General features: G+C 39.4%; 1 protein-coding gene across 6 annotated transcripts in view; it reads right to left on the bottom strand.

Moving 5' to 3' along the window:
• Window positions 1-26,238, bottom strand: part of WRN (WRN RecQ like helicase) — a 95,434-nt gene that overhangs the window by 890 nt on the left and 68,306 nt on the right. For all 6 annotated transcript variants that reach the window (XM_070742179.1, XM_070742182.1, XM_070742184.1 and 3 more), the window contains 10 exons: window positions 24,516-24,686; window positions 22,643-22,737; window positions 22,092-22,164; window positions 16,084-16,160; window positions 15,543-15,627; window positions 13,176-13,288; window positions 11,280-11,394; window positions 9,511-9,639; window positions 4,364-4,456; window positions 1,619-1,759 (listed from right to left, as the gene is read on the bottom strand). In XM_070742179.1, the coding sequence (XP_070598280.1) occupies window positions 1,619-1,759; window positions 4,364-4,456; window positions 9,511-9,639; window positions 11,280-11,394; window positions 13,176-13,288; window positions 15,543-15,627; window positions 16,084-16,160; window positions 22,092-22,164; window positions 22,643-22,737; window positions 24,516-24,686 (1,092 nt within the window). The remainder of the gene's footprint in view (window positions 1-1,618; window positions 1,760-4,363; window positions 4,457-9,510; window positions 9,640-11,279; window positions 11,395-13,175; window positions 13,289-15,542; window positions 15,628-16,083; window positions 16,161-22,091; window positions 22,165-22,642; window positions 22,738-24,515; window positions 24,687-26,238) is intronic.

Below are 26,238 nucleotides of genomic sequence, written 5' to 3' on the forward strand. Positions count from 1 at the left end.
ACCCAGGGCCATTTCCAAGGCAGTTAATTTGTTCATAGCTGACAAACTATATTTTTCCAAGTATATATATATCACATATTTTTGCTGATGTATTTTTGATACATACAGAACATAATTTGTTGGCTATGAATAAATTAACTGCCTTGAAATGGCCCTGGGTTGGGCCTAGAGGCAAAAAGGAGCTGTGACGTTCCTTCAATATACCAGGGTGATCCAACGGGGGGAAAAAACATATATATATCTGGGAGTCCTCCTAGATCATATATATCTGGGAGTCCTCCTAAAAACATATATATCTGGGAGTCCTCCTAGATCCTCAGCTGAGATTAGATTAGCAAGTGTCGGCTATGGCTAGGGAGATTTAATATACATACATATATACATATCTCAGCTGAGATCTAATCTCAGCTGAAGATCTAGGAGAACTCCCAGATTGTGGACCTGTGCTGAGGGGGTCTCTTTGGGGCTCCCCACAGAGCTAAGGATGGATGGAGGGAACAGCCCTTGGAAGGCAAAACCCACAGCCACTCAGTCTTGTCGGAGTTGAGCCTGTTGACCCTCATCCAAACCCTCACAGCCTCCAGGTACTGGCACATCACATCCACCACTTCACTGAATTGACACAGGGTGGAAATGTAAAGCTGAATATCATTAGCATACTGCTGTAACCTCATCCTGTGCCATCAATGATCTTGTCCAGTGGCTTCGTGTAGATGTCAAATAGGGGGGGGAGAGGACCAATCCCTGGGGCACCCCACAAAGGAGGGGCCTAGGGGTCGATCTCTGTCTCCCCACCAACACCGATTGCGTCTGACCAGAAAGATAAGGGGAGAACCACCGCAAAATGGTACCTCCCACTCCCAAACCCACAGATCACAGAAACTAAGGTACTAAAAACCTAATTGTAAAATCAAACAAAATACAGTAATACCTCGTCTTACGAATTTAATTGGTTCCGGGAGGAGGTTCGTAAGGCGAAAAGTTCGTAAGACGAAACAATGTTTCCCATAGGAAACAATGTAAAAGCGATTAATGCGTGCAAGGGGGGGGAATTGCAAAATTTCGCTCCGCTGGGCGCTGCCGCCCGGCTGTCACCTTTTGAAACAGCCGGGGGGCTTCTCGGCATACTCCCGAACCCGAACCCGAACTTTTGTGGAACTTTTCAGGTTCGGGTTCGGGAGGCCGCCGAGAAGCACCGCCGCCCACCTGTCACCTTTTGAAACAGCCGGGGGCTTCTTGGCATTCGGGAGAACGCCCAGAAGCGCCCGGCTGTTTCAGAAGGTGACAGACGGGCGGCGGCGCTTCTCCTGAACGCTGAACCTGGAAGTTCGGCAAAAGTTTGGGTTCGGGTTCAGGTTCTAGAGGCCGCCGAGAAGCGCCCAGCTGTTTCAGAAGGTTACAGCCGGGCAGCACCGCCCAACAGAACGCCGTTTTTGCAATCGGCGGTGGGTTCGTAGGGCGAAAAAGTTCGTAACAAGAGGCAAAAAATTTCTGAACCCCGGGTTCGTATCTCAAAAAGTTCGTATCACGAGGGGTTCGTATCACGAGGTACCACTGTATATTCAACATGTCATTAAATTTGCTTAAGTCTGTTTTGGATTACATGAATAACAATTACCTCTAACTGGGAATCAGTAAACAGATCTTCCTCAACATCAGCTGAATTCTGGTTCCATGAAGCCAATTTGATAGCACTCTGATGAGTGTTCTGGACATCCTGTTTAGGATTAAGGACTTGTTCTTCTTTATTACATTGTATCTTTGGAAAAAGAGGAACCAGTTATAATCATTCTACTAACCTGCTGGCTGACAAAATAGACTATAATTACAGTTAAAAGCTTAGTGTAATTCTCACATACCAAGGCAGATAGAAGCACAGTATGTTTTTTAAGGACCTTGAAATGTTTATAAATACTGCAAATTAGTTGGAGTGTAGAGGGGAAAGTTACGTTTTTCCAAGCAGTTTTTATTCTTTGTTTTATTCTTTTCCTTTTTAAAATACTTATAAGCAACAATAAATAATATCTATCAGCCATCCAGCTCAAGATAAAAATCTTTATATTACATAATAATTCAATGCATTTTGCAATAAATCAATTAATGCCACTGCTAATGCTTTAATTTGTATAACCCAAGCAACTTTTTCAATTATTTAACACTATACCCCCCATGACACTGAAAACTATTTTAAAGATCCACTAGCCAAATATTTTGTCCATACAAAATCGATATGTAATATAGGAAACACTTTACATTTATTCCAACTTTCATATGTTGTATTGAGTACCGTATATACTCGAGTATAAGCCGACCCGAGTATAAGCCGAGGCACCAATTTTTGCCACAAAAACTGGGAAAACGTATTGACCCGAGTATAAGCCGAGGTTAGAAAATGCAGTGGCTACTGGTAACTTATAAAAATGGAAAACAATAAAATTACATTAATTGAGACATGTTTTAGAATATTTATTTTAAAGAAAACCAGTAAACTAGCTCTGTAAATTTAAAAGAGGGTAAACAAATTAACAATATTAACAATAAATTAAAAAGTAAAAAAAGTAGCTCGATCAGCAACAAAGCTAAAACCTAAGAGTTAAAATCCTTCAAAACTGGATTCCTTCTCATCATTAATTGGATTTACATTATTGTTCTGTTTTTATATATGCTGTGAGCCACCCTGAGTCCTTGGAGAGGGATGGCATACAAATCCAATTAAATAAACAAACAAACAAACAAATAAATAAGTGTATCCAAAGAAGAGCTTCAGCATTAGCTGCTGTGAGGTTATCAGCATAGAAAACCAGATAGATAGATAGATAGATAGATAGATAGATAGATAGATAGATAGATAGATAGATAGATAGAAAGAAAAATAGATAGATAGAAAAATAGATAGATAGAAAGATAGAAAAATAGATAGATAGAAATAGATACAGATAGATAGATAGATAGATAGATAGATAGATAGATAGATAGATAGATAGATAGATAGAAAGATAGATAGACAGACAGATAGAAAAATAGATAGATAGATAGATAGATAGATAGATAGATAGATAGATAGATAGATAGATAGAAAAATAGATAGATAGAAAAATAGATAGATAGAAAGATAGACAGATAGAAAAAGAATTCCTGTCTAGCTCTGCCTCATAACACATTATTAGATCCTATCCAAGCAAGGACAGCAACTACCACAAAATACCATTTTTTAAACAGTTTAAATCCTTTCAAAGGAGGGAGAGGAGAATCTGACAGCAGGGGGCCTTTAGTTACTGTAAACCTGTTGACAAATACACACAGGGAGTTTAAAAAGAAGCCTCTGGGTTTCAGCAAGAGGTAGCTGGCTTTTTTCACGGTGGGGGGGAGAGGGGGCATACACACACACACACACGACCTCACCGGCTTCCCAATGCTTTTTCCCCCTCTCGGTTGGAGCAAATGGCTGCCTCCTTTGCTTGAGCCAGGGAGAGGAACTACGGTGTGCGAGAGGGGACAAAAGCTGGTGCCTCCTCGCTCTGGCTCAAGCAATGGCGCCCTCGTGTGGTGACTTTGTCAATGACCCGAGTATAAGCCGAGGTTGTGTTTTTCAGCCCATTTTTTGGGCTGAAAAACTCGGCTTATACTCGAGTATATACGGTATTTAAACAAAGATTCTTATGCAAAGGAACAAATTAACCTACTTTCTATTGGTTCTGTATAGTTACAGAACCAATGGATCATACAAAACGTACAAAAAAGAGAATAACAAGAGGATTATGTTATGTGCCATGCTAAGTGTTGAATTTTTTTTTTTTACTGTAAGTCTTCACCAGAGGCTAGAAAGTCATCTTATAGCTCTGCCTTCACCTCACAGCTTTTGAGGAGGTTTGTTGCTTGGTCTGTGCCAAGGTGGCTTGTGAAGTTGTGGCCAAAATGGCCAACCAAAGAAGTGATGGATGAACTCTATCTCCCTTTCTTTCTTTCTTCCGTTCTTTCTTTCTTTCTCTCTCTCTCTCTCTCTCTCTCTCTCTCTCTCTCGGACGTGGGCACACACAAATCAGGTGAATATATTCCTTTCTGAAACTATGGGTTGGATGATCAGGGTGGCAAGTCATATCTGGCCAATGGACTCTAGGTTTGCCAACCTCAATGGATCCTGCACTGAGCAGGGGATTGGACTAGATTACTTCCAATGCATTTTCTCACTATAAAATTTTATGATTCTAAGTTTGCAAATCTATACTACAATTTTAGCTTAGGTATTAATGTGAAAGTTTCCAATATTGCCATTAAAACAAATTCATTGATGAAGGCTTTGCAATATTTTTAGTATTGGTTTGCTTGTTTGTATTGTATAACCAATGATGTACTAGATAATTACCCAGGATAAAGAATCTGAACATGAGGCGTTCTGTTTTATATTTCCACAGGACTCAGAATTAGATTTCTGAATAAGTGGCTTCACTGAATCCTCCTGAAAGATTAAAGCAAATTACATTAACTTTAATATAAATAGCAATGCATCAACTGGAGGAAAAGATTTGAAAACTAAAATTGCAGTTAATTTTATTTCTATATTCATATCTTGCCTTTGTTTTAAATTGGACACTATACACATGCATCTCTTTATATAATATGATTAAAAGTCATATAATCACACAAAATATTTTATTAAGTAATGAATAAAGCAGAAATAAAGCAATTCAGCAATAGAGTATTTATTTATAACAGCTTCATCTGAATTGTAATCTGTGCACTCAGATTGGGTTTGAACTGGCTCAGAATCTTGTTTCAAAATTGAGAAAGATGACAGACATATAATGTATTGTAATGGATCATTGGGCAAAACAACCCAGAGTTCTTACTCAAGACACAAATGACCAAGCTCAAATTATCCCACTTCACATATAATATTGCTGGAAAAAGTTGAAGGAAAGAAAGAGAATGACCAGCAACAAAGTAGATGGACTAAGTTACAAGGACACTGGGTACAATATTGAAATACCTGAAAACCAGGTTAGAGACAGATCACCTTGGAGAAAATCTATCTGTTGTTGTTAGGGGTTAAAAAAAACCCTACTTGATGGCAGATTACCAACCAGCGCAAAACATATCATTTTATCTAAAAAGCTGATGGTCAAAGGCAACAAAGAATTCTATGCAGGCAGTAAATTATCTTATTTGGTTTCTGAGTTGACAATGGAGGAAAGGAACTTTCTCTGCCAACATACTTGTCTCTCATAGGCTTTATACAGATGTTTGAAAAGCAAACTAAGAAGACTAAGTGTAAAAATTGTTTCTTTTCTAATATTTCATTTTCCTGATATAGCTAAAAACAGAGTCACTTTTGCAATACTATATCCAACTGCTAACTCAGCATTTTTCTGGCTATATTAGAAGGTAACATTAGAGTTCCGTCTCCTACCAATAGGTGATACTGTTGTTCTGAAATTTTACAATTCCTCCAAAGAATTTGAAATGTATTATCCATATATCATCATTGTCGTTGTCGTCAACATAACCTCATTTTTATCCCTTTATGGATACCTTGATAATAATTTGGCTGTCCACTTTAACAAATAACAATACTGTATATTAAAAAAATAAAAAAATTAGGATGCATTTTAGCTCCCTTGATCCTATGCACCATGGACGCCCTAAACCTATTCTATGGGATAAGTAATAAGACCTATGAAGAAGCTAGAGGTCAAACAAGGTTTGTGTAAACTAGTAAATGTTTTGTAATCTTGGGAAGTGGTGTTCGGAGTTATTTCAGAACAGGCCATACGTTCATGTATGTGCTCATGTATATGTGTGGGAAACAATGCAGATGGTCATGGTAGCAGCAACTTATCTCATCTTTTTTTTTACATCAGCTTAATAAATTAGTTCTATATGAAATAATACTTTCCTAGAATATGCATGGTACTATTCTTAATGTAACATGTAATGCCATATTAATTGTGCTTCAGTAATTACTTGTTCACTTCCGGAATCATTTTACAGTGCTCTTTTTGATGCTTAAAGCTCTTGCTAGCTTTAATGATCCTTTTCCCATAGGTTCCCCATCCCCAAAATATTGTTTAATTTAAAGGTAAGGTTTTAGGGAGAATAAAATGGCCCTTCATATTTTAATAAGATTATTGAGGTGATAGTGGCTAAGAGAGAGATCTTCTCAGTGATGATACCAAATTTGTAACCTAACAATCTCAATAATGCTTTCTTGTCAGATCAAATCTAATAAGTTTTCTCAAGTTTTGAATGATTAATTTTTAAGATACCTGATGCTCATTTTAAACTCTTCTTCTTTTCTTTAGCTAGGAAGACTATGAACATCACGGGCTCTATTATTGCATGCCTTTTAGTTAATATGTAGTTGCAAAACTTAAGTCACATTTATTAAGCTATCTCAAAATGTATGTGACATTGAAAGATACTAATTTCAATATAAAAATCAGGTACAATGATATGAAAGGTCATTGGGGACTCTGGTGGGTGAGGAGATATTTCTGGCTATATATGTATCTTTGACTTATGCACAGACAAAGAGATATAAATAAAAATATAGATAGAAAGAATACTAATTTATTGAACATTCTGACATCCACTTATGAATATTTTACACTGCACAAAGACCAAAGCAGCTTTTGAGCAATGTTATATAAATAGTGCTGCATAAATAACACATGTAAATTTCAACTGATTAACTCAGCAGATCAACCAACTAAACATTTAGCTGATTACTATTCTGACAAAGGTTATTTTATTCAATTCAATCTACTAATCAAAATCATACTTATTTTAGAGGCCATTTAGGTTGTGCTACAATGGCAATAAGTTCTTTGTTAAATATTTAGAGAAGCAATAGTCCAATGAATGAAGAAAAGTGGTCAAGTATTTTAGTCATTCTAGGCAGCTATAGGGTGATGTAGTAAATATTAGCAAAAGATAAATGTGTCACTACAGTTTATGAATGGGAAAAACTTTTTTTTTACCCTACTATGTTAATCACATCAAGTGGCTTTTTAATACATCTTTGTAAGTTTGCCAATTATTTTCTTGACATAGAGATAACTGCATATTATGTTAGATGACTTTCAGGCAACAGACACAAGAGTACACGTTATAATCAACAGTCATTTGATACAGGGCATCAAATTACCAACTCTTAATTGTATTATTGCTCCTTGCTAATTAGTCCTTGGGTATTTTAGCTATCAAATTTCACATGCTCTTGGGAGCAGCAAACCTAGCATTATTATACAGAAGCAGTTTTTTACAGTTGCTTTTTAATTTTTTTAAAAAAATTGTCAAAAATGTGGGTATTTTTAATTTTTTTTAAAAAAACAGCAATGCTAAAATATGTCCCTCTCTGGGAAAATTTTGGACAGCTGCTCTGGAAAAGAGCAAAATTTTTTATTCAATTAGACTGACAATAATATTACCAGAAACACTTATGTAACTTAGCTTCAATAAAATCACTATACAGTATAACCAAATCTGACTGATTACATAGCACTATGACGCCATTATATCAGTTACCCAATAGCAAATACAATATATGCAACTATGTAAAATATCAAAAGGGGGAAGGAAGACATTAAACGAAAAAATTAACTGGGGAAAAAGTACATCAAACTATTTAAAAGACTGGTTAACTATTTTAGTACTTATACCTCATTCGAAAATAATATAGACAAAACATGGTACAGCTTTAATAAATGAATACCTCACATTTGGGGAATGTGACACTAAACAATCAAAGCAATGATTATTTTAAAAACTCCTATCAAATACATGGTGGCATCTTTCTTTACTCTTTACTTCATAAAATAATTCTGTGGACCTTGAAGCTTTTTTATTTCTTTCTATGACCCTTTCTTTCTAATTCGGGGTATGTTAAAATGAAGCTGTTAGCTTCTAAGACTAACTGATTAGTTATGTAAGAGTTACTACTACAGTGATTGTGAAGTAAGGCTCAAAGCTTTTAATAATCCATGGCAGTGTATCACTGCAGCTAGCGAACATGTTTTCCCCCCATAGAGATTCCATATATTTTTTAAATTCTGCATATTCTGACATAAGAATACAAAGATGCGAAAAAGCAGGAGAGCCAATTATGTTTTGAAGAATGCTTGTAGTTTTGATTTGGGAGTTCTTATCTAAGCCAGGTAAATATGAGAAATTAAATAATTAAACACCTTATCAAGGTCTCTCAAACTACAGGTAGTCCTACAACCAACCATTCATCCTGTGACTGTTCAAAATTACAATGGCACTGAAAAAAGTGAGTTACATTCAGTCCTTGCACTTATGACCGTCATAGCATCCACATAGTCCTATGATTAGAAATTGGATGGTTGGCAACCATGATGTATTTAAAACAGTTGCAGAGTCCTGGGATCATATGATCACCATCTGCGCCCTTTCCAGTTGGGTTCCAACCAGCAATGGGGGAAGTCAGATTTGCTTAATGACCATGTGATTCACTTAACAACTGCAATGGAAATTCTGGTCCCAATTGGGGTTGTATGTTGAGGGACTGCCTATATTACCATATTTTTTGGAGTATAAAATGCACCTTAGTTTTGGGGGGAGGAAAATAGGGGGGAAATCATCTGCCTGCTTGTCAGCACATTAGTTTGCTGGTTTTGAGCCCATGTGCTTGCTTTTTATCCCCTGGTTGGAGATAAAAAACCAGTTTCTAAAACACTTCACTTCTCTCTCTCTTCAGAGAGAAACAATGAGAAAATCAGGCAGAGCGAGGAGGATCGCGTGCTAGCAAAAGAAAGGAAATTGTTTCACTCATTCACACCTTGTGAGGGCTGAAAAAAGGTTCAGCTGATTGTTGGAGGGAACAGCAAGCTAGCAAAGCACAGAAGATCCTGTTAGCACCTTGTTGGGGCTAAAGAAAAAGCTTAGTAAAATGTATATTTTATTTTATGTACGCTGAGAGCATATGCACCAAGACAAATTCCTTGTGTGTCCAATCACACTTGGCCAATAAAATTCTATTCTATTCTATTCTATATTCTGAGTATGAGAGGCACCCAAATTTTCAGCCTCTTTTAGGGGGGGAAAAGATGTGTCTTATACTCCGAAAAATATGGTACATACATTGCTATTATTCACAACTCATTCATTTGGACTTCTACCTCTATACTGAAAATCAGTTTACTGGATGAGAAAACCAAAAAAAAAAAAAAAGGAGACAGAATGAAAAACAATAGGAAGTAGTCCCATCCATGACTCCTCCCATATCTTGCCTCCTATGGAACATAGACATTTGCAGAAAAGGGTCTTCTTCCATAGCTTATAGGCAGAACTTCATTTAGCTCATCATTCTGCCTTGAAATAGCACAATAAGCCCAATTCAAAGTAAGTTTCAGTACAGATCATCATGAGCCAACAAGATGTAGCACATAAGCAATGGTCAGTTTTTTATTCCTTTAAATTAAATTATTTTGATAGACTGCAACCCAATAAAGAAGTGTGGCTTTGCATATAAGAAGACGTTGAAAAGCTTACTTTGGACATACTCTTGTCTTGAGACAACGAGTAAGTTTTACGTTCTTCTGATTCTGTTCGGGTTTTGTACTGACTGTTTAACTGAACATCTGGCGGATCTCTCACCCCAGAATTCTTGAAGATGTCAGTCTGCAGAGTATCAGAGAAACTGTTATTTTTTTTAAAAAAAAAATCTAAACACTGAAGAACATCACTGAACAAAGCAATAAATAACACTAGGAAGGAAAGTGGGGATACAGATAGTCCTCACTTAATGACCAGTCACTTAACAAATGTTGAGAGTTATGATGGCCTCCCCAACTACAGTGGTACCTCGTGATACGAACCCCTCGTGATACGAACCCCTCGTGATACGAACCCGGGGTTCGGAAAATTTTTGCCCCTTCTTACGAACTTTTTTTGGCTTACGAACCCATTACAGATCGCAAAATGGCGCTCCGCTGGGCGGCGGCGCCCGGCTGTCACCTTTTAAAACAGCCAGGGGGCTTCTCGGCGTTCTCTCGAACCCGTGACGTCTTCGTGACGTCAAAGCTCCGCCCATGGAATTCCCTATTGGGATTCCCCACCTCCTTTCCAGCCTCCAGATCGGCCAAAAACGCCGCTGCCGATCGCAAAAACGGTGCTCCGCCGAGCGCTGCCACCCGGCTGTAACCTTCTGAAACAGCCGGGCACTTCTCGGCGGCCTCCGGAACCCGAACCTGAACCCGAACTTCCAGGTTCGGCATTGGGGAGAATGCCGAGAAGCCCCCCGGCTGTTTCAGAAGGTGACAGCTGGGCGGCGGCGCCCAGCAGAGCGCCATTTTGCGATTTTTTTCTTTTTGCACGCATTAATCGCTTTTACATTGTTTCCTATGGGAAACAATGTTTCGTCTTACAAACTTTTCGCCTTACGAACCTACTTCCAGAACCAATTAATTTTGTAAGACGAGGTATTACCACATCTTTGAATGCTTCATTCCTGCATCAACCCCTCCCCTGCTTTCACATGACCACGTTTCTGGCGCTTGGCAATAGGCTTGGGGTTTTTTTGCACTGGCTGCAAAGAGATTTGCAATGTTTTTGCTTGTTTCTGGCAAAAAGCACCCAGTCAGAAAAATGGATTTGCTTAACAACCACACGATTCATTTAACAGCCACAGTGAATCACTTTTCAGCTATTGTTAAAACCCAGGCAGGTCACATAGTGTGTCACTTAATAGCCATAATAAATATGATCAAAATTCCAGGTTCAATTGTGGTTGTTAAGTGAGGACTACCTGTATATAAAACATCCTTGTACTGAACGGCTAGTTCCATGTTATCTGTTAGGACTAAGACTGTTAGGACTAAGTGTTTGATTTGGGCGTAGACTATAATTACACATGTTCCAAGCAAAGATATGTCAAACATGGAAGCCGGGGTGGCGCAGCAGGTAGAGTGCTGTACTGCAGGCCACTGAAGCTGACTTATAGATCTGAAGGTCAGCGGTTCAAATCTCATCACCGGCTCAAGGTTGACTCAGTCTTCCATCCTTCCGAGGTGGGTAAAATGAGGACCCATATTGTGGGGGCAATATGCTGGCTCTGTTAAAAAGTGCTATTGCTAACATGTTGTAAGCCGCCCTGAGTCTAACGAGAAGGGCGGCATAAAAAATAAATAAATAAATAAATAAATAAATAAATAAATAAACAAATAAACAAACAAACAAACAAACAAACAAATAAATGACAATGGGTCTCCTTCTTAAAACTTAACAATTTAACTGCTTAATTGAATTTAATGATATCTGACCTGTAAATTATTTGCCTGGGAGAATTCCTTGATTATGTTTAGCAGAGGAGCCAATACGGTAGATTTTGCTTCAGAAATGCCATCTATTTTCTTCATAATTTCCACAGTTGTAGGCCTGAAAAAATGTTACAGATGTTACAGACATTCTATGATTTTATTGTTTTATGGTTGATATATAAAGGTAAAAAGGAAAAAAAAACCTTATAGATGCAGAAAGAGGGAGAATACGAAAATACTTGCTGAAGAACCTGAAAACAGAAATTAAATCCTAGATAAGGTAGCAAGTTTATAATCCATTTCAAAGTTACATACATAACACTGGGATTATTTTAGAGAGAATTCAAGCATATGCAAATATGAATATTGTGTGAATGGATCACAGCTGACCAATGCCTAACCACGGTTTCACTCTGAACAATGTACAGTGATACCTTGTCTTACGAACTTAATTGGTTCCAGGACGAGGTTCTTAAGGTGAAAAGTTTGTAAGACGAAACAATGTTTCCCATAGGAATCAATGGAAAAGCGATTAATGTGTGCAAGCCCAATATTCACCCCCTTTGCCAGCCGAAGCACCCGTTTTTGCGCTGCTGGGATTCCCCTGAGGCTCCCCTCCATGGGAAACCCCACCTCCGGACTTCTGTGTTTTTGTGATGCTGCAATTTCACTGAGGCTCCCCTCACTGGGAAACCCCATCTCCGGACTTCCATTGCCAGCGAAGCGCCCATTTTTGCGCTGCTGGGATTCCCCTGGTGGGATTCCCCTGCAGCATCACAAAAACATGGAAGTCGAGGTGGGGTTTCCCATGGAGGGGAGCCTCAGGGGAATCCAAGCAGTGCAAAAACGGGTGCTTCGCTGGCAACGGAAGTTCGGAGGCGGGGCATCCCAGTGGTGGCGGTGGGTTTGTAAGGTGAAAATAGTTTGCAAGACGAGGCAAAAAAATGTTAAAGCCTGGGTTTGTATCTTGAAAAATTTGTATGACGAGGCGTTTGTAAGACGAGGTATCACTGTATTAACATTATGCAATGTTTCACTGCCAGTAGAAGAAAAGTGATTACTGGCTTCTGGCCTGCTTGAATACCTTTTATTTTACCTGTAATATTATTGCAAAATGACATTTAAATTAATATTTGGGGTAATTTTGGTATTTTATTATTTATTTTATGGAATTTAAATAATTTTTTTAACTTTTCAGAACAAATTCCAAGGTGGAAAATTTAATAAATGGAGTTATGGTGTATAATTGACATGAAATTAGGGCTACTGATCTCAAGCACATTTGCTAAAGTAAAGCAAAATTTCCAAACTTGTGTCAGTGTGAATCATTTGAACAGTTAGAAGGACGAAACATTAAAGAAAACACCATTCTAATTATTTGAAATGTTATCAAAACAGATGGATCTAAATTCTCGTTAGTCAAGAGCAACTGCATGAGATAAACATGAAAAGTCTAAAATGTTTGGAAATCATTGTAATAATACCGCTGTTAGGGACACAAAGTAAAGTCTGAAGCGTTAAAGGTGAAAATGATAAGCATCAATGCTTGTGGTACATAAACACATTTCCCCCTTTTCTGTTATATTGCAGTCAAATAGATTTTCTAATTTTTAGGGATAATTACTTAGTTCAGGAATTCTCAAACTGTGGGACAAGTCACTCCCAGCAGGTCAAGAAAATGGAAGATAGCAATTGTGAAAGTTGTTGGCAAGAGAAAAGGTTTACTCAATCCTAACCCCAATGAAATTATTAATTTATTCATGGGGTTCATGAATTCAGGCAAGTTCATTTAACATTTAAGAGATGAGATTCCCTTACATTTCCCCAGCAAAATGATTCTTAATGTTCTCCAACATGATCAAATGATGTTCAGTCACCCACTTCAATGAAAATTCATACCTTATCAGAGTCATATCAACCAGCACTTTATTTGTTGCAAGCACAGCTGGTGGGATATCTTTTTCATTGGCAAGTTTCTGCCTGGCTGCCACTAATCTGCCATACAGTAGAGTCTAAAAGAAACATTTTTTTTTACAAATTATTGCACTGAAATGGAAAGGCAACATTATTTTAAAAATATCAATAAACAAACTTGCTACTCCATTTAAAAGATGTCTTTTTAAATGATGCAAATACAAATAAGAAACAAGAAGTAGGCTATCTATTGGGAGCATTACTCTTTCATTTTATTTCAGAATGAATTGCCTACATTTTTAAATGTAGGATTTTGTGCCTATGAATTAAATCTGCCTCCCAGCAATTGCCTCGACAAGTCCCTGGAGCTTTCTGGCAATATTTTCAAAATTGTTTTATCCTTCTTCCTAGAACTAAGAGGGAGACTTGCCCAAAATCAACCAAACGGTTTCATGCTTCAAGAGGGACTAGGATTCACAGTTTCTAGCCTGATGCCTTTAGCCGCTATTTATTTATTTATTTATTGGATTTGTATGCCGCCCCTCTCCGTAGACTCGGGGCAGCTTACAACAGTGGTAAAAACAACATGCGACAATCCAATATTAAAACAGCTAAAAACCCTTATTTTAAAACCAATCATACATACAAACATACCATACATAAATTGTAGAAGCCTAGGGGGAAAGAATATCTTAGTTCCCCCATGCCTGACGACAGAGGTGGGTTTTAAGAAGCTTACGAAAGGCAAGAAGGGTGGGGGCTATTCTAATCTCTGGGGGGAGTTGGTTCCAGAGGGCTGGGGCCGCCACAGAAAAGGCTCTTTCCCTGGGTTCCGCAAAACGACATTGTTTAGTTGACGGGACCTGGAGAAGGCCCACTCTGTGGGACCTAATTGATCGCTGGGATTCGTGCGGCAGAAGGCGGTCCCGGAGATAACCTGGCCCGGTGCCATGAAGGGCTTTATAGGTCATAACCTACACTTTGAATTGTGATCGGAAACTGATCGGCAACCAATGCAGACTGCGGAGTGTTGGTGTGACATGGGCATGTTTAGGGAAGCCCATGATTGCTCTCGCAGCTGCATTCTGCACGATCTGAAGTTTCCGAACACTTTTCAAAGGTAGCCCCATGTAGAGAGCATTAAAGTAGTCGAGCCTCGAGGTGATGAGGGCATGAGTGACTGTGAGCAGTGACTCCCGATCCAAATAGGGCTGCAACTGGTGCACCAGGCGAACCTGGGCAAACGCCAAACTATTTTTCTTAGATGTGAGTAAATCATTCAGAATCAATAACATTACTCTCTTCCAAACTATGAAATTTTACTCAGATGTCATCCTGGGGGAGTCAAAGAGATCAGCCTTGTCCCTTTGTATCTGTGCCATGATATTGCAACTATCTTGCAAAGCTGCAGAATTCATAGTGTAATTGAAGAATATAAGTTATTTGAAATCTGGTTATACATATGTCCAAATAGTATCCGCTGATAGTACAGTAAGACCTCACCTATCGCTGGTGTTACGTTCCAGACCCGGCCGCGATAGGTGAAATCCGCGATGGGGAATTTATCGACTGATAGTACTTATTTAAGTATATATATTGGAATTATTTGGTAAGTTTTCATTGTTTTAAGTGTTTATAAACCCTTCCCACACAGTATGTATTTTAGATACAGTATTTAAATACAGTATTTACAATTTTAGATATTTTTTTTTTTAAAAAAAACCTGCCGATCGAGTTCCGCGGGCTGTTTAAATCTGCCGATCGACTTCCTCAGAAACCCGCGAACCAGCGAAGATCCGCGAATGATTTTTCTCATTAATATTTCTTAAAAACCTGCGATGAAGTGAAGCCGCAGTAGGTGAAGCGCGGTATAGCGAGGGACTACTGTATTCACCGTGTAATAAACCGCTAAGTTTAAACTAAGCTATCAATGAGACAGCAGGGGTAGGGTGGGTTATGTACAGTCTGTCTTTGTTTTCTCTTACCCTTTTTCGCCTGTTTTGATGATGAATGTAAAGAGGCAATGATCGAGAAAATGTCATTTTAAATGTATATATTTGAAATAAAATTTATTTTTAATAAAAAGAAAAACAGTGTAATAATACTTTCCATATTTATATGGAAAGTATTTATATGCCGCCCCGAGTTTTCGGAGAGGGGCAGCATATAAATCCAATAAATTGAATTGAATTGAATTGAATTTTGACAAAAGAATCAGGGATCAACAGATGAGGTCTGACCTAGTTTTCACTTTGATTAAAACTAAATCAATCTATTCATTATGATTTCTAGAATCATGAAAGAAACCTGGTTCTTGTTTGAATCTAATCACCAAACACTGGGTATACTAACCTGCAATTCCTTCTGCCTTTCAGATATAACAGTTTCTGCATCACTCAGAGAAGTGCAAGGCAGTGGTAACTGCACAGCGGCACTACTATTGAAATAAAAACAAATAAGAGCAAATAAGATAAATAAGAGCACATGAATGCTTGCATTTTCCTAGAAGAGGCCAATGAATGAAGGAACCAAAAAACTTCATAGTGTAATTGAAGAATATAAGTTATTTGAAATCTGATTATACATATGTCCAAATAGTATGTGAAATGCTTACTGGATCAAGTATGAAAGGCATGCTTATGGCACAAGCTGGAGGAATAGATGGTATTGTTAATCATTCCACAAGGAATCTACATGTTTTGTTTCTCTGTGATATTCAGTAAAAAAAGCCATTCCGAAATTTAAATTGCTGACAGTAGCATCAGCAAATACCATACAAACTTATTATAGAGTATTCCAACTTTTTTCCACCCAACATTCTCAATAAACATTAATATGAAGAAATAAAAAAAACCTACAGAAAAGGAAAAACTAATATTATTTTCAGAAATACCTTTTATCTGGAGGTATACTCTGGCTGGACATCTTATTAACTTTTGAATAGGAAAACATTTCATGCAGAGAAGTGTTCTTCAGTAACATAAAATTTTAAAAAAAGAGAAAATGGATATGCATCTTGTAATGTTTTTTGGATACATTTAAATACAAAAGTTTTTTAAATATATAACTTTACAAGTAATTTAATAGGATTAGGATAAATCATATCATCATAGTTTGCTTGGGTTTCAATAATAGGAAACATTAACTTTGAAGAGTGGAGAAATGTAAAGATAATACTGAACTAACTATGTGATGTGAAACTAGTTATGTTACAGTTGAGCAGAAATACCATTGCAGAAATGCCAATGCCATGGTTGGCATCATCTAAGCCAAAATACAGAACAGCCTCCTGACTTCTAGGGTAAGAATGAAGGCCAGCATCATTTCAAAACCTAGCCCAGTGATGGTGAACCTATGGCACGGATGCCACAGGCGGCATGCAGATCCATATCTGCTGGCATGCAAGCCATTGCCCTAGCTCAGCTCCAACGTGCATGTGGGTCCCGGCCAGCTGATTTTTGGCTCACACAGAGGATCTGGGAGGGCGTTTTTGGCTTCCAGAGAGCCTTTGGGGGGATGGGGAGGACGTTTTCCCCCTCCCCCGGCTCCAGGGAAGCCTTTGGAGCTTGGGGAGAGCAAAACATGAGCCTACTGGGCCCACCAGAAGTTGGGAAACAGGCCATTTCCAACCTCCAGAGGGCCTCTGGTGGGTGGGGGAAGCTGTATTTGTCCTCCCCAGGAATTGAATTTTGGATGTGGGCACTCACAAATGCACAATAGTGCACACGCATGCTCTTTCGGTACCCAAGGGAAAAAAGGTTCACCATCATTGACCTAGCCAGTTTAAATTTCTGAGTATTAATTCTTATGTTACTGATTTTTCTATTCCTTTTATTAATGAGCCAGAAATAGATAAACATATCTATATGCAGAACATATCTATATGCAGAAGCCCCAGGATCAAATCCCAGTAAAGGTATGGCTAGCTGATGAGGCCAGAACAAGGCCGAAATAGCGCTATCCTAGTCTCCCTTAATTTTAAAAATTCAGCAAAAACATGTGATACACACACACACACATACACACACACACACACAGTGATACCTTGTCTTACGAACTTAATTGGTTCCGGGACGAGGTTCGTAAGGTGAAAAGTTCGTAAGACGAAACATTGTTTCCCATAGGAATCAATGTAAAAGCAAATAATGCATGCAAACCCATTAGGAAAATCCAAATTTTAAGGCTTAAAAAAAAGCGGCAGGTGGACAAAGTGAAGGTTAACAGAGTGGAGACGGACAGCGAGGAGAAGCAAGGAATGGAGGTCCTAATGAAGGCTAAGGCTGCCCCAAATCTCTCCCCAAATCGCCCCTTCAAACCTTCCTACGTTGCCTCAAATTGCTCCAAAAACCGTCACTCCAAAAGCTTCCTATCTTGCCCCAATTGCTCCAAAAATCGCCACTCCAAAAGCGTCCTATCTTGCCCCAAATTGCTCCATAAATCGTCACTCCAAAAACTTCCTATCTTGCTTCAAATTGCTCCAAAAATCGCCACTCCAAAAGCTTCCTATCTTGCCCCAAATTGCTCCAAAAATCGCCACTCCAAAAGCTTCCTATCTTGCCCCAAATTGCTCCAAAAATCGCCACTCCAAAAACTTCCTATCTTGCCCCAAATTGCTCCAAAAACCGTCACTCCAAAAGCTTCCTATCTTGCCCCAATTGCTCCAAAAATCGCCACTCCAAAAGCGTCCTATCTTGCCCCAAATTGCTCCATAAATCGTCACTCCAAAAACTTCCTATCTTGCTTCAAATTGCTCCAAAAATCGCCACTCCAAAAGCTTCCTATCTTGCCCCAAATTGCTCCAAAAATCGCCACTCCAAAAGCTTCCTATCTTGCCCCAAATTGCTCCAAAAATCGCCACTCCAAAAACTTCCTATCTTGCCCCAAATTGCTCCAAAAATTGTCACTCCAAAAGCTTCCTATCTTGCCCCAAATTGCTCCAAAAATTGTCACTCCAAAAGCTTCCTATCTTGCCCCAAATTGCTCCAAAAATCGCCACTCCAAAAGCTTCCTATCTTGCCCCAAATTGCTCCAAAAATCGCCACTCCAAAAGCTTCCTATCTTGCCCCAAATTGCTCCAAAAATCGCCACTCCAAAAACTTCCTATCTTGCCCCAAATTGCTCCAAAAATTGTCACTCCAAAAGCTTCCTATCTCGACCCAAATTGCTCCAAAAATTGCCACTCCAAAAGCTTCCTATCTTGCCCCAAATTACTCCAAAAATCGTCACTCCAAAAGCATCCTATCTTGCCCCAAATTGCTCCAAAAATCGTCACTCCAAAAGCTTCCTATCTTGCCCCAATTGCTCCAAAAATCGTCACTCCAAAAGCATCCTATCTTGCCCCAAATTGCTCCAAAAATTGCCGCTCCAAAAGCATCCTATCTTGCCCCAAATTGCTCCAAAAATTGCCACTCCAAAAGCTTCCTATCTTGCCCCAAATTACTCCAAAAATCGTCACTCCAAAAGCTTCCTATCTTGCCCCAAATTGCTCCAAAAATCGTCACTCCAAAAGCTTCCTCTCTTGCCCCAATTGCTCCAAAAATCGCCACTCCAAAAGCGTCCTATCTTGCCCCAAATTGCTCCATAAATCGTCACTCCAAAAGCATCCTATCTTGCCCCAATTGCTCCAAAAATCGCCACTCCAAAAGCATCCTATCTTGCCCCAAATTGCTCCATAAATCGTCACTCCAAAAACTTCCTATCTTGCTTCAAATTGCTCCAAAAATCACCACTCCAAAAGCTTCCTATCTTGCCCCAAATTGCTCCAAAAATTGTCACTCCAAAAGCTTCCTATCTTGCCCCAAATTGCTCCAAAAATTGCCACTCCAAAAGCTTCCTATCTTGCCCCAAATTGCTCCAAAAATCGCCACTCCAAAAACTTCCTATCTTGCCCCAAATTGCTCCAAAAATCGCCACTCCAAAAGCTTCCTATCTTGCCCCAAATTACTCCAAAAATCGCCACTCCAAAAACTTCCTATCTTGCCCCAAATTGCTCCAAAAATTGCCACTCCAAAAGCTTCCTATCTTGCCCCAAATTACTCCAAAAATCGCCACTCCAAAAACTTCCTATCTTGCCCCAAATTGCTCCAAAAATCGCCACTCCAAAAGCTTCCCATCTTGCCCCAAATTGCTCCAAAAATTGCCACTCCAAAAGCTTCCTATCTTGCCCCAAATTACTCCAAAAATCGCCACTCCAAAAACTTCCTATCTTGCCCCAAATTGCTCCAAAAATCGCCACTCCAAAAGCTTCCCATCTTGCCCCAAATTGCTCCAAAAATCGTCACTCCAAAAGCATCCTATCTTGCCCCAAATTGCTCCAAAAATCGCCACTCCAAAAGCTTCCTATCTTGCCCCAAATTACTCCAAAAATCGCCACTCCAAAAGCTTCCTATCTTGCCCCAAATTGCTCCAAAAATCGTCACTCCAAAAGCTTCCTATCTTGCCCCAAATTGCTCCAAAAATCGTCACTCCAAAAGCTTCCCATCTTGCCCCAAATTGCTCCAAAAATCATCACTCCAAAAGCATCCTATCTTGCCCCAAATTGCTCCAAAAATCGCCACTCCAAAAGCTTCCTATCTTGCCCCAAATTACTCCAAAAATCGCCACTCCAAAAACTTCCTATCTTGCCCCAAATTGCTTCTAAATTTGGAGCTTTTGGAGTGGTGATTTTTGGAAGAATTTGGGGCAAGATAGGAAGCTTTTGAAGTGGCAATTTTTGGAAGAATTTGGGGCAAGATAGGAAGCTTCTGGAGTGGCAATTTTTGGAAGAATTTGGGGCAAGATAGGAAGCTTTTGGAGTGCCGATTTTTGGAGGAATTTGGAGCAAGATAGGAAGTTTATGGTATGGTGATTTTAGAAGTAAATTGGGGCAAGATAGGAAATTTTTGGGGGAGCGATTTTGGGGGCAATTTGGAGTGGTGTAGGAAGCTTTTGGAGGGATGATTTTAGCAGTGAGATGGGGCGAAGGAAGTGGCAGCCTAGGGGGGATTTTGGCAGCAGGATGGAGCTGCTGTGGGGAGCAGAGGAAGCAGAGGGCTAGAGGGGAAAGTGGCAGGGAAATGGGGCAGCTCCAGCATTCCCCGCCTCAGGTGAAAGCAAAAGGGGGCGGGGAATTCCCATACAAGCAAATGGGAAATCCCGGCGGTGACAGTCATAAGGCAGGGGAATCCCTTCGGCAGTCAGAGAGCGCATGTGCAGTACGAGAGCGCAGGCGCAGTAAGAGAGCCCACAGACCCGGGCTCAGGTTCCTAAGATGGAAAGGGTTTTTAAGACGAGGCAAAGAAATCTTAAACCCCGGGTTTGTATCTTGAAAGGTTCGTATGACAATGGGTTCGTAAGACGAGGTATCACTATATATATATATATCTATCTTTTTTAGGTTAACTGGATTTTGTACAATATTATCCGGCTTTATGATATCTGCTCTGTGAAACTATCCTCCCCACAAGATCCAGCAGGCCTTCATTCTTTTTCCCTCCTGGAAAGCCTTAAAATGCTGGTTCTTTCACCAAGCACTGTAATTAGGTGAGACTATAGCCAAAAAACCAGGAACTGTTGGCTGGACATTGTTTTCTGGATGTTGCTTTTGTTTTTTCCTTTATGATGTTCTTCTTGTTTGATGTGAGCTGGGCAGAGCTGCAATAAATGCTCACTGCTGATTTTATAATGAAACATTGTTCTCTAATGAATCTCACAAGTAATTTGTCATTTACTTTCTTTTGTCAAAAATAACATTTTTTCTTCCAATAGTATCTTACAGAACTATGCTTCATTTTGCCAGGTAGCTTCAATTTTAACTCATAATCAACAAACATGATAGACTCCTCTGATCATCTTTATACCAGACACATTTCATCTCAAACCCACAAGAACAGTGATTTCAACTGATTGATTTATGCTGCTAGATTTTTCCTCCAACTGGAGGAATGCATGCAGCTATCAGAAAAATAGTTTCAATACATCTCTTTCAACCATTTCTAAATTCAGCAATTTTGTTTCCATATGGAACTTGTCTAATGATAATTCTCAATTATTGAGGGCTGAAAGATGTTATGTATAATCTATGCCAGACCTGGGAAAAGTGCGGCCCGGGGGGCGGATGCGGCCCACCCGCTGTCTGTGAACAGCCTGCGGAGGTTGGAAGGAAGGAAGAAAGGAAGGAAAGAAGGAGAAATGGAGGGAGGAAAGAAGGAAGGAAGGAGAAATGGAGGGAAAAAGGAAGGAGAAATGGAGGGAGGAAGGAAGGAGAAATTCTCTTTCCACGCCCTTTTGCAAAAGTCCAATAAATGCTCTTTTTTTAATTGTTCATTGGTTCCAATAAATTTAAAGCAAACCCCTCACCCCACTTCTCAGGGGGGGAAAAGGGAGGAGGTGGAAGAAAAGGAATCCAAAGCTACTTTCAGGCAAAGCCTCCACTATGTTTTCTCAACTGACAATGTAGGTCAGTTGAAGAGAGGCACCTGAAAGGAATATTCTGAAAGAGAAGTAAAGAACTGCCCAAAAGCAGAAATAAAAGGCAGAGAAAATCAGAGAGACAGAAGCTTCTCTCCATCTGAGGGAGGGAGGGAGGGAGGAAGGAAGGAAGGGGTGGGCAATTAATTTATAATTATAATATAATTATAATATATAATTATATATATATATAATAAATATAAGATAAGATAAGATAACCATTTATAATTATAATATAATTAACTCAGTTCTACCCAATAATATACAGTATTGGGTAAAACTGAGTTAATTATATTAATCCAGCCCTCTAAAACCATCCCAATTTCTCATGCGGCCCCATGGCAAAATTAATTGCCCACCCCTGATCTATGCTATTCATGCTACTACTGCCCCTGACTAAGAGGTAATATCTCTAGGTTACCAGAAAAGACGTATCCCTGATATAACACAGACCTGTTTCCTGAGTGTTGACAGAGGTAACCCAGCATTGGAAGTATGTCCTGCTTCTACAGAGATTTGTTTATTCCTGCAAAGGGGAAGATAAAGAAATTTAGACATCCTGAAAGCAAAAACCAGTCCCACAGTAAACCTCCTTTGCAAAGCATTCAAATTCAAACAATTTTGAATTTCAAGCAGAATAGCCTAAAGAACTTGGAAGGAAGTGCAAAGCTCAAAACACAAGCTGAGCTCTAAACAGAAAAAGAGATAGTTACAATCAAACCAATTCTGCATATATTCAGGCAAAAGAGCTATGGGTTTATAGGTACGACTTTTACACAATATAAAACTCAACATGTTAAAGGACACAGCAACAACTTACTTACTCTATCCAATGCTTTGTCACTGAAATTTTTAACTAGCAGCCTTGGAAAAAATTCAATCCTAATGAGAATTGTAGAATTTTGAAATTTTGACTACTCTAGAAACAATCAAAAAAGTCTTCTGGACAGATTGACAGAATGACTTGAAAAAGCATGCACTTCAGAACCAGAAGATATAATCACCTTGGAGTAGGTTTCTTTAAGCATAGTTCCTCATCAGATGGAAGTAAAAGGCTTTGCCTCTGCTCTTTTCTTGATTTAGTGAGCCAATCTTTACCCTGAGAGCAAAACAAATTACTTAATAAATTAATGCCCCAAATTGTCACTTAACTGAGCAGTTTGATGACTGCAAACCTTCTGAAGGTAGAGAAAAAGGAGAGAGGTAGATAAGGACAGGAGAGTGTTGTTATATGGCAGTGATAGTGAACCTTTTTTTCCTCGGGTGCCAAAAAAGTGTGTCCATGCACTATCATGCATGTGCAAGTGCCCATACCCATAATGCATTGCCTGGGAAGGGCGAAAATAGCTTCCCTCGCCCCCCCCCCCCCGGAGGCCCTCTGAAGGCCAGAAACAGCCTGTTACTTCTGGTGGGCCCAGTAGGCTCATGTTTCACCCTCCACAGGCTCTAAAAGCTTCCCTGGAGCCGGGGAAGAGTAAAAACTCTTTTGCTTGCACCTGAGGCGGGGAACGCCGGAGCTGCCCCATTTCCCTGCCACTTTCCCCTCTAGCCCTCTGCTTCCTCTGCTCCCCACAGCAGCTCCATCCTGCTGCCAAAATCCCCCCTAGCCTGCCACTTCCTTCGCCCCATCTCACTGCTAAAATCATCCCTCCAAAAGCTTCCTACACCACTCCAAATTGCCCCCAAAATCGCTCCCCCCAAAATTTCCTATCTTGCCCCAATTTACTTCTAAAATCACCATACCATAAACTTCCTATCTTGCTCCAAATTCCTCCAAAAATCGGCACTCCAAAAGCTTCCTATCTTGCCCCAAAAAACTCTCCCAGAGCCTCTGTGCAAGCTAAAAATCAGCAGACCGGCACACACATGCATATTGGAGCTGAGTTAGGGCAATGGCTCACGTGCCAGCAGATATGGCTCCGGGTACCACCTGTGGCACCAGTGCCATAGGTTCACCATCACTGTTAAATGGTGTGGGGGAAATAGACGAGCAACCCTATTGTTGTGTTTGGCTCTGGCCCAGCTCCTGCCCCAAGGAATGTGGAGGTGGATGCAGGGGAAACATCAACATGTCATAGGCGTGTTTTATTGTGGACAGAGTCAGGTAGTGCAGTTTCCTTGGATGAAGAAGGTAGGGGAGACTTGGAAGAGGGGGGATTGGTACACAGCCCAGGAAGCCAATCTCCATTATCTTCGGTCGATTTGGATGAGGAAGTGTTAGACCCACACATGCACAGAATTATGCATCGAAGAGACCAATTTAAGAAATATTACAGGAGATAAGAGAGGCCACCTGTGTTTGGGTGGGGCTCCAGTAATTAGAGCTGCTGATATAAATAACAGCGTGCTGGCTTGGCCGTTGTGGAAGATTATCTGATCGTTGTTTCTTCAGGACCATGCCTTGCTGTTTCCAGACTTTCCTTGTTGATTTTTCACGACTTTGAAACCAAAGCAGAGCAAAGTGTGGGGGGTCTCACTTCTTGGAAGAAGGAGGACTGTGACGTTCCTTCACAGCTGCTAGCTAAGTACTTAAGGACTGATTAAGGGGATTGTACAGACTACCAGGTTGTTTTGGGATGAGTGCTCTTTGCAATACAAAAAGAGTGCTTTATTTCTTTTGAATTTTTGTAATAAAGAACATTGTTTTTGAACTTTCAAGTGTGGGCGTGTCTGAAATTTGTACCCTTGAATTTTCGGTAGACTCATACCATAGAGCCCGGCAGAACACCTATAATATTAAATGTATATTAATATGTTTATTAGGTAATAATGTAAAAATGTACTTTTAATACTTGATAAGATATTATGGTATATTTGTTGATGTGTATGTGGGAGTTAAAAAACATTAAAAACCTTTTTAAAAGAAAGAGCCCCTACCTTCTCAGTCAACATGCACATGACTGCAAACTTGTTTTGACCAGAAACCTCTTTAAGAAAACCCTCAAGCATGAGACGTCGGCCCAATGCCTTCCATGAGTGCTCTGGCCAATCCTTCCCGCTTCCAAACAGAGCATCAGTCCGGAATTTGTCTGGGAGACGCTGAGAATACTGGTTTAAAACAAAAAAAAAGCTAGTAATGCACTCTAGAATACAGTATCTCTATCACAATTCTCTATTTGCTTCTGAACAATTCTAAAGAAATTCATCACTTAACAATGCAGCCTTTCCATTACGCCATCAAAAAACCAAGAATGTAGTCTACCCAACAGCATGTGCCTCTCTTCATTTTATTCCCTGGACTGTTAATGATATTGCTAAAGTCTTGGGCAAGGACAGTATGGTTATCTATCTGAATCCTATTACCAGAAGCCCATTTCATACTGCAGCATATTCACTATAAAAATCTCTTTGATAAATTTGTAGACTACTACACATGCCACATGGCCATGTTATTCTTTCTCTCTTCTCCCCACTTTCTCACAATGTCAACTTGTTTGTTTGTTTGTTTGTTTGTTTGTTTGTTTGTTTGTTTGTTTGTTAGATGTCTATGCCGCTCTTCTCGAGGCGACTCAGGGCGTCGTACAACATTAATATAACAATATATAAGAAATCTAATACCTCTAAAATATGAAAATTTACTAAAAACATTTATGTATTCAAGGCGTTTGAAATCATGACATCAAATTTCACTTTCAGAAAGTATGGTATCAGTTTGATTAGAAATTACCAGTTAGTTACTGGGCAAAGTATGCTAATGCGCTTTCACATTTTGTATGGATTGTATCCTAATGGTAACCTACTGAAGAAATGTTAAAAAGCAGTAGTGAGAGCTTGATATTGATACAATCGAGTTATCGAAGCGTGGAACTCATTACCGGACTCAATTGTGTCAACCCCTAACCCCCAACATTTCTCCCTTAGACTCTCCACGATTGATCTCTCCAGGTTCCTAAGAGGCCAGTAAGGGGCGTACATAAGTGCACTGGTGTGCCTTTCGTCCCCTGTCCAATTGTCTTTCCTTTCTCTCAATTATCATATATATTTTCTTTCTTTCATATATCCTCTCCTCTAAGTTCACTTTTACCCTTATATATATTACTACATGTCTATTTTTCTTCCTATGTATTTGTGTATTGGACAAATGAATAAATAAAAAATAAATAAATAAATAAATAAATATATTTGATGACCCATCTCCAGATGCTCCAGGAGCAAATTTTTGATCAGGCTGTGCATAGGGAAGCATCCGTATTCTTTTCTGCCTTCATTAGAGGTTTCTGCTGGGACAAAGAGCTTTTAGTTGCTGGAGAGATGCCAAATGGGTATCACTTCCATGTAGTTATTATTTTCTCTGTTGATATCTTTCTCTTGGACTAGTTTCATTATTTTTATTTTTGCTCTGGTTTGTAACTCAATTTGGGGCCTTAATAGAATGGCATGCATCATTTCACATGTCCACAAAATACAAAGTGTTGGAAATTGACATCCTCAAAATGAAACAAACAAACCATCTCGCAACTGCAGAAGCCCTATTTTGAAAGTTTTAAACCCTCCTTTGTCTTAATAGGGATAGTGTAGGATTTCAGCTGCGGCAACTTTTTAATTTGAAAGTTCCCGGGAGAATTTGATCACCACTGAAGATGGATTCAAATTTCAAATA

This window comes from Erythrolamprus reginae, chromosome 2, assembly GCF_031021105.1.
Source record: "Erythrolamprus reginae isolate rEryReg1 chromosome 2, rEryReg1.hap1, whole genome shotgun sequence".
NCBI lineage: Eukaryota > Metazoa > Chordata > Lepidosauria > Squamata > Dipsadidae > Erythrolamprus > Erythrolamprus reginae.